This window comes from Lynx canadensis, chromosome X, assembly GCF_007474595.2.
Source record: "Lynx canadensis isolate LIC74 chromosome X, mLynCan4.pri.v2, whole genome shotgun sequence".
NCBI classification, from domain to species: Eukaryota; Metazoa; Chordata; class Mammalia; order Carnivora; family Felidae; genus Lynx; species Lynx canadensis.
The window spans coordinates 87,210,244-87,223,187 of record NC_044321.2 but is presented as its reverse complement, the minus strand read 5'-3'; the positions used below and the strand labels follow the sequence as shown (position 1 = coordinate 87,223,187).

General features: G+C 38.9%; 1 protein-coding gene across 3 annotated transcripts in view; it reads left to right on the top strand.

Annotated features, from left to right (window-relative positions):
* ACSL4 (acyl-CoA synthetase long chain family member 4) overlaps positions 1 to 10,376 on the top strand; it is a 54,994-nt gene extending 44,618 nt beyond the window's left edge. For all 3 annotated transcript variants that reach the window (XM_030304634.1, XM_030304633.1, XM_030304635.1), the window contains exon 15: positions 7,971 to 10,376. In XM_030304634.1, the coding sequence (XP_030160494.1) occupies positions 7,971 to 8,128 (158 nt within the window). In that variant the 3' untranslated portion in view covers positions 8,129 to 10,376. The remainder of the gene's footprint in view (positions 1 to 7,970) is intronic.
* The last annotated feature ends 2,568 nt before the right edge of the window (positions 10,377 to 12,944 follow it).

Genomic DNA, 12,944 nt, shown 5'->3' with positions numbered 1-12,944 from the left:
AGGGAGACACCAAATTGGAAAGAGGCTCCAGGCTCTGAGCTGTCACCACAGAGCCCATCGTGGGGCTCGAACTCACAAACCATGAGATCATGACCTGAGATGAAGTCAGATGCTTAACTGACTGAGCCACTCAGGTGCCCCTGAACCTTAGTTCTTTAAAGCTGTCTGGTCCTGTTCGGGTCCGTGCATGTTGCCCTCAAATATGACATTCCAGTCAAAGCCTTGGTAATATAACCAGTGTTTCCAGTGGTGTCTTATTACAAGGAGAACAGATTCTTACTGAACTTCAGCAAACAATTGTACTGCCATGAAAATAAGAATAATCACTGGGAGTTTTGAATTTTGGGGGGACCAAGTGGGGAGGAAAAGATAAATGTTTCGATGATGCTTACAAAGGTATAATTCATCAAATTGCTATAGACCAGTTAGCTTAAGAGAAAAAAAAAAAAAGCTTTTTTTTTTTTTTAATTTGGAAGCGCCAACATTAGAGAGCCAGCATGTTTCAAACAAGAGTCATAAAAAATATAATCCTCTTTGTCAGTTCTTTCAGGCCCATGTTGTTTTTGTTCTATTTGAATCCAGTTTTTCTGGATTCTTAACCAGTGTTAGTTTTATGATCTTAAGGTTATCAGAAACCTGTAATTGTTGAAAGTCTTTTTTATGAATCTCTCTCATGATGAAACACATTTGCAGGATGCTTTTGTAAAAGCATCTGAGCAAAAGTATAACTGTCTGTAAATGATAAAAGACGTAAAAATTGGCCATGGTTAAAAATCTGATGAGTTTATTATAATGCAATTGGCAGGCAAATTTGGCTACTTCTGCAACACATAACATTTCAGTAATGAGAATTACAAGTGATGACATTATACCAGGACATATCAAGACCTTAGGAATTTTATATAATTTCTGGAACAGTCATAACATTTATCTACACAGTATAGCCTAAGAAAGTTTATCAGCACTGGGGCGCCTGGGTGGCTCAGTTGGTTAAGCATCCGACTTCGGCTCAGGTCATGATCTCGCGGTCTGTGGGTTCGAGCCCCGTGTCGGGCTCTGTGCTGACAGCTCAGAGCCTGGAGCCTGTTTCAGATTCTGTGTCTCCCTCTTTCTCTGACCCTCCCCTGTTCATGCTGTGTCTCTCTCTCTCTCTCTCTCTCTCTCTCTCTCTGTCTCAAAAATAAATAAATGTTAAAAAAAATTTAAAAAAAAAGAAAGTTTATCAGCACTTATTTGACAATGCTTCTTGAGTAATTTGACAAACCAAATAAATAAGCCTAATTGGTTGAAAAGATTTCATTTAGAATTTGAATTTGGAGAAGTTCGTCAAAAATATCAGAACGTTTTAAAATACATACCGAAATACAATTACAGATCATTACAAAACTTAGTAATTATCTGTTTAACCAAGATGACAATAAGAGATTTTAAAGGTAAACACAGAAGGTTGTATAGGCATTAGCAAAACTTAGCTTTTTCAATATGGAGAAGATTCAGCTTTCTTAAGTATTTTCAATGGCCTGATAAAGACAACACATAGAAATTGTTTTTCCAGGCAGATGAAGAAAAACCTTTGTAATTTTCGATCAAGAGCATACCAACAATCTAAGAAAACTTTGTTATCTTAACACAGAGAAAAAACAAATTCCAGTCTTATACTAGTGTACTATTAATATTAAAACTCATTTATTACAAGTTTAGTCCTGACCACACATAAAATTCTATTTCAAAAATTTCCCTTTGTAAACCCTCCATAATTTTTTTTTTACATTAAGATTTTTTCCAGGGCGCCTAGGTGGCTCAGTCCGTTGAGTGTCCCACTCTTTTTTTTAATATAATTTATTGTCAAATTGGCTTACATACAACACCCAATGAGCATCCAATCTTTGATTTCAGTTCAGGTCAGGGTCCCAGGGTCGTGGGATCAAGCCCTGCATCAGGCTCCATGCTGAGTATGGAGCCTGCTTGAGATTCTCTTTCTCTCTCTGTCCACAACCCCCTCTCTCTTAAAAAAAAAATTTTTTTTTCCTCAGTTTTTTTTTTAATAACTAGTCTCATTATTTTAGGACAAAATCCTTTTCCCTCAACAAAAATGTATTCACATTCTTCATACCTTTTTTCCTTAACCAAATTTACATATCATTTCCTTTTTTTTGTTTGTTTTATTTTTATTCTTTTAATTTTATTTTAATCCCAGTATAGTAAACATACACTGTTAATATTAGTTTCAGGGGTACGATACAGTGATTCAACACTTTCATACACCATTTTCTTTGCATACAGACTTGTTCCCCTTTTCCAGTAGTCTTAATTACATTTATTAGAATTCTTAACTCTTATAAACTTCAATTTCTCGTGAAAACTAATAGTAACCAATTGTGAACTGACTCTTACACCAGAATTTTTTAGCTCGGCACATTTATGAGTTTATTTAATAATTTTTAGAAACCTATGACTTTTCATAGTATAATCTCTTAATAAAGCACAAAACATGTTTACTAAGAGACCCCAATTTATCTTGTTAGTTTTGTCTTATTTTATTTTAAGTTTGTTTATTTTTGAGAGAGAGAGAGCACATATGACTGGGGGAGGGGCAGAGAGAGAGAGAGAGAGAGAGAGAGAGAGAATATCCCAAGCAGGCTCTGCACAGGCAACGCAGAGCCTGATGCGGGGCTCAGTCTCACAAACCGTGAGATCATGACCTGAGCTGAAGTCAAGAGTCAGATGCTTAACCAACTGAGCCACCCAGGTGCCCCGAGACCCCACTTGATCTTTAGATTATCTGTAATAAAGAAACCAAAAGTGCATAAACCTATGGTCGGTAAGGAATGCTTTATTATTTTCTCTTATTTGGAAATGATCTGGATATTTAATGAATTTAACTTTAAGGTTTCAGGCTACCAAAGATTTTGGAAGCTATTTAAAAGTTTACCTAGAAACCTTTTTATTTTAATTTACTTGCTCTCAACAATTATATTTTGATCACCCATAAAAACTTTATAAGATATCACAGTCATTCTCCCAAGGCATATTTTAAAAAAATTGTAACAGATCCTATCAACTTATTTGACTTAAGTAAATGCAGGCAGAATAAAAGTTTTACATCTAATGCTGGCAACTTGAAAGACATGTCCATTTTAATTAAACAACCTTAAATTAGCTTTAATACTGACTGTTTTTGCAGATCATGTGAACTTGAAAACCATTTGGGTTGGTTTCTATCTTTCTGAGTTTTAAGAATGCCCAGTTCTTTTAAAAAAAAAATTTAACAATTATTTTTTGAGAGAGAGTGTGAGTGGGGGAGGTGCAGAGAGAGAGGAGACACAGAATCCAAAGCAGGCTCCAGGTTCCAGGCTGAGCTGTCAGCACAGAGCCTGTCATGGGGCTCCAACCTATGGACTGTGAGATCATGACCTGAGCCAAGGTCGGAAGCTCAACCGACTGAGCCACCCAGGAGCCCCAAGAATGCCCAATTCTTAGCAAGCTCTTGCCTATAAACCAAGTAAATAGAGCTCTTTTATAAATTAATCTTAACAGTACCACCCAGAGGTAGAGAATATATATTTACAACATCTATGGACACACATACAAATACACAAACAAGATACAAACAAAGTCTTATAGCCTTTGTTTTACTAATATTTGTGGAGAGGACATTAAAAGCCCAATTTCCAAGTCTGTCTCTGTGTGTTGAAATAAAAATATTACATTTCTTCTGCATGGGCTTATTCTAATACAGCATCCTAAAAAACTGAACATAAGGTATTTCATCCCATTTCTTCCCTTTTACAGAACAAAGCTAATTGCAAGATAACATTATAATTTCTGGGTCTGTTAGTTCATTATTTTTCTCCAGAGTCTAATGAACATTGTGGCCAAGCAGTGTTGCATGTTGCAAAAAGAAGATCATTTTTTTAATTAAAAAAAAATGTTTATTTATTTTTGAGAGAGCGAGCGCCAGCAGAGGAGAGGCCAAGACAGAGCAAGAGACACAGTCTGAAGCAGGCTTCAGGCTCTGAGCTGTTAGCACAGAGCCCAACACGGGGCTCCCAACTCAGGAACTGTGAGATTATGACTTGAGCCGAAGTTGGATGCTCAACCGACTGAGCCACCCACGTGCCTCCATTTTATCCCCCTTTTCATGGGTTCATAATGAAACATTGTCAAGTTTGGGGAAATACAGCCCATAGGGTTGTATTTGGGAACTGAATGGCGTTTCCAATTTTCCAATTAGCATGTGGCCCATTTGATCGAAGATACCAAACACTGCAGCAAGAAACACAATAAATAAAGCCCAGAAGAGTGTTGGTTCCTCGTCAAAAGTCGGGACTTCACCAACTGAACGAAACAGCTTCCTACTTGCTAGTTCTTCTTAAAAGTCAGAGGTTTACTGACTCAACCACATGGCTTCCTACTCAAGCTAAGAGAGCCAAACCAAAACCCCCTATTTGAAGGCAACTGAATGGGAGGAAGAAATAAGCTCACGTGCCATCCCACGTGAAGTACTCATCAGGAGAGGTCTGTCCAAACCAAACCCCAAAACTATTGCTGCAAAAGTTAAGCAGCAAAGGTCCGGTGCCCAGTCCAGCTGGGGCCCCAGGAACTGTCCCTGCGACAAGGAGCCTAGGCAACTGCTTGGACTCATCATCAGACTCCTGTTCCCGGCTGGGAGCCGACAAACCATGTGCAATGAGCTCCTGGCTGGCTCACCACATTTGTAACCAAACTTGAGTTCACGTGCCTGACATTCAGCAGAGCCAATCACTGAGACATTGAATGTGCAGCAAGGAAAGGGTTTAAGAGGCAGCCAAACAAAGAGACAGAAGGGCAAGCCTCAAATCTGCCTTCCTGAAGGGGGACAGGACAAGGTTCTTTTCTTTTCTTTTCTTTTCTTTTCTTTTCTTTTCTTTTCTTTTCTTTTCTTTTCTTTTCTTTATTAATAATCATAGAGGTTAGGGGGCACCTTGGGTGGCTCAGTCAGGTGAGCGTCCAGCTTCGGCCCAGGTCATAATAATCACAGTTCACAAGTTCAATCGTCACGTCGGGCTCTGTGCTGACAACTCAGAGCATGGAGCCTGCTTCAGATTCTGTGTCTCCCTCTCTGCCGCTCCCCCATTTGTGCTCACTCGCTCTCTCTCTCAAACAAAATTATTAAAAAATAATCATAGGGGTTGGGATTACATGCATCTTGATGAAAAGGACTGGGAAACTTATAACTGAATGAAGAAAGATGGAGCTTGCACATATAAGTAACATACATCCCATGTTCACTTTGCGGTGCAGACTTACCATTAGAAGGAGACAAAATTTGGCCCCAGCCTTCAGGAGGTCCTCTTAGGACAAGGTGAGGGGCTAGGTGCATGCTCTGTGAGTCAGTATAAACTGGATCGGTGTCAAGCTCATTATCTCGGGGAAGGAATGGTTGTTCACAGCCTGGAGCCATATCCGTGACCTTCAGTTTATGCCTCTGCAGAGACATCTAGTGGGTTTGCTAGTGGGGTCTGGAAAGAAACCATAGCTGATTAGGGAGAAACACGTCTCTGAAAAACAAGCTTTAAATTATTGTTAGTTTCAACCTCATTAACCCCATTGGGGCTTGCTTTCAGGTTATCTATCATAAGGATACAAACTGAAAAGTTTTGTAGTGATTTGACAACTACCAATGGCTAGGGAAACAAACAAAAAAACCCAACAATATTTGCTGCCACCTGCAGGCTGTATTTCATAATGTTGTAGGTAATTCATACAAAATGCCACGTGTAAAAATCCTGTTTGTTTTTTCTTCCCCCTGCTCTTTCTCACTTGTTGGCAGTGTATCCTGTTTATAAGAAACTGGGGTATTACCCATTGTTCTCTGAAGCTTGTGGTACTAGATAATATTTAGGAGTTCCCAAAATGAAATTTCCCAAAATGTACATTTCCCAGAATGTAGCCTTTTTCCCCTTTGAACAGGAATTTAGTTCATGAAGATTAAATAGAGTCACTTTTATAAATATACCTAAATTTACTTGTGTGCAACTGAAATAATATGCCTACCTTGTCCTGATTTTATCAGTGTTTCCGGAATAGGACTTATGTAAATAAGGGAAGTACAGTAAAACTTTGGATTGCCAGTAATTTGTTCTGTGATCATTCCACAAGATGAGCAAACATTTCCAATAAGTTTTAACCTGATAAACAAGCGATGTCTTGCAATGCAAATAGTCCGTGATGCTGAACATCACATGATCACAACTGGGCCAATGGATCTTGAAGTTTGCTTTGATATACAAGTGCTTTGGATTACAAACATGTTTCTGGAACAAATTATGCTCGCAAACCAAGGTTTTACTGTATTATGAAATAAAAGGTTTGGGAGCCAAATCTATAGCTGAGGATGTAACTGTATCCTTAACATCCAGATGTGACCTTGAGAACAGATGGGCTTATTTCTGGCACCTCCCCCATATCTGAGCTGTAATGTATCAACAGGGCAGACCTGGTTAATTTGGGCAAGTTTCATGTTCCTGTTCAGGTATTACTTTTAGGGATTTGGTTCTGTGTAATGGGAAAGATTATTTTTCCACACTCCAGTTTATATTTTTCTCTCATTTGAATGAGAAATTCAGTAATTTAATCCAGCTTTTGAAAAACTCAGGACTGGTAGTAAGTCAAAAACATCCCTGAGTTTGATTTCTTTTTGTGTTTGTCACTGAAACCAAGTTGTTTCTAAAGTCACCTAGGCTGTTTAGCAGTAGTTTTTAAACATGCAGATGTGTGCTCCTTCAGAATTGCTGTTTTAATATTTTTTTTTTGAGAGACAGCATGAGCAGGGGGTAGAGGGGCAGAGAGAGAGGGAGAGAGAGAATCTTAAGCAGGCTCCACACCCAGCATGGAGCCTGACGGGGCTCAGTCTCACAACCCTTAGATCATGACCTGAGCCCAAACCAGGAGTTCGAGGCCTAACCAGTTAAGCCACCCACGTGCCCCCAAATTGCTGTTTTGAATAATTGCATATAAAATAAACCTCATCTGGGAGCTCCCTTGCTGTCAACAAGGACCCTGCTTGGGATGCTGTCTCTCCCTCTCTCTGCACCTCCTACACGCGTTCTGTCTCTCAAAGTAAATAAACTTAAAAAAATAAAGCTCATCTGTAGATTAACATTGCTGTTAATGGGCCTTCAGGATTTTAGGAATGAGCTTGTACTAATAATAACTTGATGGAGTGTAATTGAATTTAAAATTACTGAGTACTCTATTGATTCTGTGTCCTTATTTTCTTCTGTGCTCTGACATCTCAGCATGTGCTGAGTTGTTTAACTCAGGTGCAGTATGTGCCGCCTCAATTCTTGAGACCATTTAAGTGTGAAGTTCACAATCCCCCTTTTGATTCTAATTTGAATGCATAGTAAGGCTCAAGAAGAACGGCTGGCTAGCGGCTTAGGTCCCTGCAGAATGAATAAATACATACATATGTATTTCCTGAGGGCTCTTAATGTGGCCCCGTGGATGGCAGTGAACGAAACAAAAACTCTGCTTTCATGGAGCTTATGTTCTAGCAGGTGAGACAAATATACATGATGTGTGGGGTGGTGATAAGTATTTTGAAGAAAATCTCGTGCCAAGGGATGGACAAAGAGGGTACGGGGACATCTGTTGTGAAGGGTCAGGGAAGCCTTCCCGAGGAATAGCATTTGAGTAGACATGTGGATGAAGTAAGGAAATGAGCCATGCAGCTACCAAAAGGGAAGACCATCGCAGGCAGAAGAAACAACGAATAGGAAGACTCTGAAGACTTTTCCTACATATGGTAGGAATATGGTAGAATAAAATCTCTGTAGGCTAAAACTGTATTCAACTGAAACAATTCACGTATACTTTGAGAACTCTACGATGAAATTGGAAGGCACCGGAATCATTAATTAACTATTCCCTCCCATCTCCCCTTTCTCTCCCTCTCTCCCACCTTCCCCCTACCTTTCTCATTTCAGTGAATCTGGAGCGATTTGAAATTCCTATCAAGGTCCGCTTGAGTCCAGAGCCATGGACCCCTGAAACCGGTTTGGTCACTGATGCTTTCAAACTGAAGAGAAAGGAACTGAAGAACCATTACCTCAAAGACATTGAGCGAATGTATGGGGGCAAATAAAATTCTGCTCTGTCATTTACAGGTGTGCGGGAGGTCGTCTGGTGGTTTTTCAGTTCTAGAGTTTTAAGCCTTATTGAGCTGTCTGTTAGAATGTAAGGGGCGTATCATTCTAAAGACATGGTAAAAAAAAAAAAAAAAAAAAAAGAAACCCAAAGTGATTAAAATAGTCACGGAGTCTACTTTAACTTAGTTTTTGCCTAGTTCTCATGAAGCTGAAATCGAAAAGTTGTTTCCCGTTAGCTGTGTCATTAATTTTAGAGCAAAAATTCTGTTTTTAAAAATTAGCCTACCATCTGCTTGCTCTCTTAAAGGAAAATATTGAATGTTGAACAAAATAAACTGGAGTTGGTGTAGAATGTAGTTTGAGGAAATTTGCATCTTCCAATGTCTACTGTCTTCCTAGTTCAGAAGAAGCTTAAATATTAAGTATGACAAAAGAAATATGTACTAACACTACTTCAAAGCAGAAGTGTTGCACGGCTTTAAAATTCTCTTCCAACAATTTATCTTGAAGGCAAAATTCAATCATAATATAATCTACAGAATCAAACAGTACCTTGGAAACCATTTTAGGATTCATAATTGTTGGGTAGGTTAGACATAGAATCATTGTAATGTTGTGAATAATTACAGTGCCTGAAGTCTGAATACAACAACATCAAATGCACCAAAAATTACTTAGTGATATATTTAAAGGGAAATTGTTTTTTTTTTCTTTTTTTTGGAAACTCAGAGGTCTGAAATCAGTAACTGTAATTATTGGAACGACTTAAGAGTAAAGTACATTTTGAAGAATGTCGAGAGCCGTCTTTCTAGGTTTGTTCAAAAGAAAGGACTGAGACCATGGGTAAAATGGTAAAAAGCGAAATCACATTTTAACAGGAAGTATTTTTATTTTCTGTGTTCAAAAAGGTGATGAAATCCATTAGAATTACCACCTGGGAAAGGATTTCAGTTCTAGATTTATCTTTGATAACAGGGATTGATTTGAAAGTGTACTCATATTAAATTAGCCTTGTAATTTAAAGTCTGCTTGCTGTTGCTGATTTGATTCATTTAGCTTTAATTTGAGCAAAGTGGGTGATGATGAATGACCTCCCCAGTATCTTGTTTGAATCTCTGAATGATTTGCTTGGTCGAGTTTGGGGAAGTTAAAGGGAAGGATACACTGTTACCCCTATTTTCCTGTTTGTGGGAAGAGTTGAGAAACTGGAAATGCTAGATCAGGGAAAAGGGAAGATACTCAATAAGGGACTGATAACTTGTGTAGTAACTTGGCAATGCGGGCTTCTTTTTGAATCTTTCATTAAGATCTGGGATTCTACATCTGACAGATTTTCACACTTGAACCATAGTTACTGTAAAAAGCAAAACTTCTTAATACTGTTATTCTTTGCACTTTTTTCTTAATCATTATATATATATACATATGTGTGTATGTGTATATATATATATATATATATATATATATATATACATACACACACACACACACACACACATATATATGTTGCTGACATTGCTTTGTACAGACATGGGCCACCACTGCAACAAAATACATTCTTTTTGCTCTAAGATATTTATAACAAAAATATTTAAATGTTCTGTATATGGTGGTGAAAAGGAAAAAATAGTCTGGTGTTGTTATAAGCAAGAATGAAGGTTTTTGTTGAGATTTCTGTTCAGTGTTCTGCAATGTCAAATTCAAGGCAAGCACTCTCTGAAGTTATGTGTATGTGAGTATTGTCGTTCTTCCCGACTTGCCTTTGAAGAGTGAATAACCATCATCATCAAGTAGACTACTGGTCAGCTTCTGCTGTTCTGGCCCACTGTTGATCCCTTAAGGATGATTTCCTTAGATCTTTTATTCAATATGTGAATTCCCCCCCACATTTGGAATGGTGATTTTAAATATGTGAATGCATGCATACCCCAGTGTCTTCACCCCGACCCATTCCCATCTCCAAAAAGCTAGAACACTGCCAACTAATCTATTGTATAGGTCCTTTAGAAACATGGAATTAACACTTCAAGTTGGGTGCTGCTAATTCTTTGGGAAAATCCAAATATTGTTAAGGGACCAGGGAGATGCCACTACCCCCTGATTTTTCATCCCCCCCCCAAAAAAAATATGTATACATGTTTATGTAAACCGGTCTTTCCATGTTCATAGTGACTTTTCAAGTATTTGAGGCTAAAGATTTTAATCCTACATTTTTATACCTATTTAAATTGTTCACTGTTATTCTGACATGTCAGCCATCAAATGAAGTTGTACTTAAAGATTTTACTACAGTTCTGTATATTTCTAAATCGAACACTTGTGACTTTTGCTTTAATTACATGAAAATATCTTGCCTCCTTGATACTTGTATTGCTTCTTTCTTGTTTTTCTTCCTAGAGTGGAAGGATATAATTGTATGGCTTTTCAAAACCAAGATACAGGTGAATGATTCAAAGAGTCAGAAGTTAAGGAGAATAATGTTTCTTTGGGGCATAAAGACTGATTCATAATAATCCTTGCCTATGTTTTCCTGATAGCACATGACAAATGTCTCTGAGGTGACAAGAAGAAGACAGGTTAATGATTGTGTGGTATTTGGAACTTGGAGAGATATTTTAATTTTCAAATGTAGTTACAAATGATAATGTATTCATATTTTGTACTTTCTGTTAAAAATGCACGATCGCAGGATTGTTACTTTGATTTTTGTGTTTATTCTTAATGAAAAGCTTGGTTTGTTCTTGTTTTTAAGTTTGCACTCGAATCTTAAGAAATAAAACCATCCATATCAAGCCAGTTTGTGCCTAATGATGTGCCAAGATAAAAATCTGCAGATAAAAATCCAGAATATTAGCCAGACTTTCTTCCTTCCTTCCTCCCTCCTTCCCTCCCCTCCCTTCTCTCTCTTGCTTCCCCCTCCCTCCCTCCCATTCTTCCTGCCTTTCTTCTTTAAAATTTGTTTGTTTGTTTGTTTGTTTGTTTATTTATTTATTTATGTAATCTCTACACCCAACATGGGGCTCAAACTCACAACCCCAAGATCAAGAGTCACAGGCACCTCTGACTGAGCCAGGCAGGCACCCCTGTTAGCCAGACTTTTAAACGCATATTTAAGAAGTACTCAAATGTAGGAGCACCTGGGTGGCTCAGTCCATTGAACAACCGACTTCGGCTCAGGTCATGATCTTGTGGTTTGTGGGTTTGAGCCCCTCATCCGGCCCTGTGCTGCCAGCTCAGAGCCTGGAGCCTGCTTTGGATTCTGTGTCTCCCTCTCTCTCTGCCCCTACCCCGCTCACGCCCTGTCTCTCTCTCTCTCACAAATAAACATTAAAAAAAATTAGAAAGTACTCAAATGTAGGTTTATGGAATTGCATTAAGCAGCTAACCTGGCCTGTGTGAATCCCATCCATTAGTTTGGAGCGCTGGAACCCAAAGCTGTTACGTTGATACAGTTCATAGGGTAGACCTCCTTTGTAACACTGCTAATTGTGGAACAAACCACAGTCCTGTCATTGTGGATTATTAGTAGGTGCTAATAAATGATAACTTATCTTTAGGCTACTTAAAATTTAAGAAGTCAGTTTATCTGAGTTATATGAGGGTGTATGTTATTACTATTATTTTTTAAACGTTTATTTAGAGAGCACGAGCGTGAGCAATGGGAAGGGCAGAGAGAAAGGGAGAGAGAGAATCCCAACCAGGCTCCACTGTCAACACAGAGCCCGACACGGAGCTCGATCTCACAACCCTAAGATCATGATTTGAGCCATAATCAAGAGTCAGACGCTTAACTGACTGAACTACCCAGGCACCACAAGATTTTAAGTAATCTCCACACCCAATGGGGGCTCGAACTCACAACACCGAGATCAAGAGCCACATACTCCATGGACTGAACCAACCAGGCACCTCTATGAGGGTGTCTGTTATATAGTGTTAGCACCCTGGAACCAGACTGCCTCAGTCTGGTCACTAGCTGGGTGACTGTGAGCAGGTTAATCTACACCCCTCCCCTGCATTCTTCCATCTGAACAAATGGGGTTGGTTGATAATAGGATCTACCTCACAGGGGGTTTGTGAGGGTTAAAACGCGTTAGTCCAGGTAAAATGTTTGAAACATAGTAAGCTTTTTGTTAGCTATCATCATCATCATCATCATCATTATAGCCAATCTTTGTCAGGTTGTTTAACATATCAACACATTCGGCCCGAAAGGATCTCCTGTCCCTGAAGACTGTGGAGAGTTCTGGATATAGAGGTGAGGGAGACCTGGCTCTTTCTATCACTGGCTTTGTAACCATGGGCAAATCCCAAAATACCCTCTTAGCCTTACTTTCTTCTTCCTATATTAAAAAAATAAATACAAAGGCCAAACTTCAAAAAAGATACCCTTTGTTTTTTTTTATTTTATTTTAGTGTGAGCATGGGGAGGGGCAGAAGGGGAGAGAGAAAGAGAGAGAGAAAGGACCTGAAGCAGCCTTCATGCTCAGCATGGAGCCGGACACAGGGCTTGATCCCACGACCCTGGGATCATGACCAGCTGAAATCAAGAGGATGCTCTACTGGCTGAGCCACCCAGGTGCCCCTGTTTTTGTTTTTGTTTTTTTTTTAATGATGCCCTAGGTCCCAAAGTTTCCTTCAAGGAAATGAGGCTGTGGATGATGCCATCACAAGAAATGAGGATTCTGCTAGGTACAAGGAGTCTGCCACTCTCGTTTAAAAAAAAAAATCCGCATTCTGTACACGTAATTTAAAGAAGGGCTTTCAAACATTTTTTTTTACCGTGATTCACAAAGCTGTGCACACCCACTG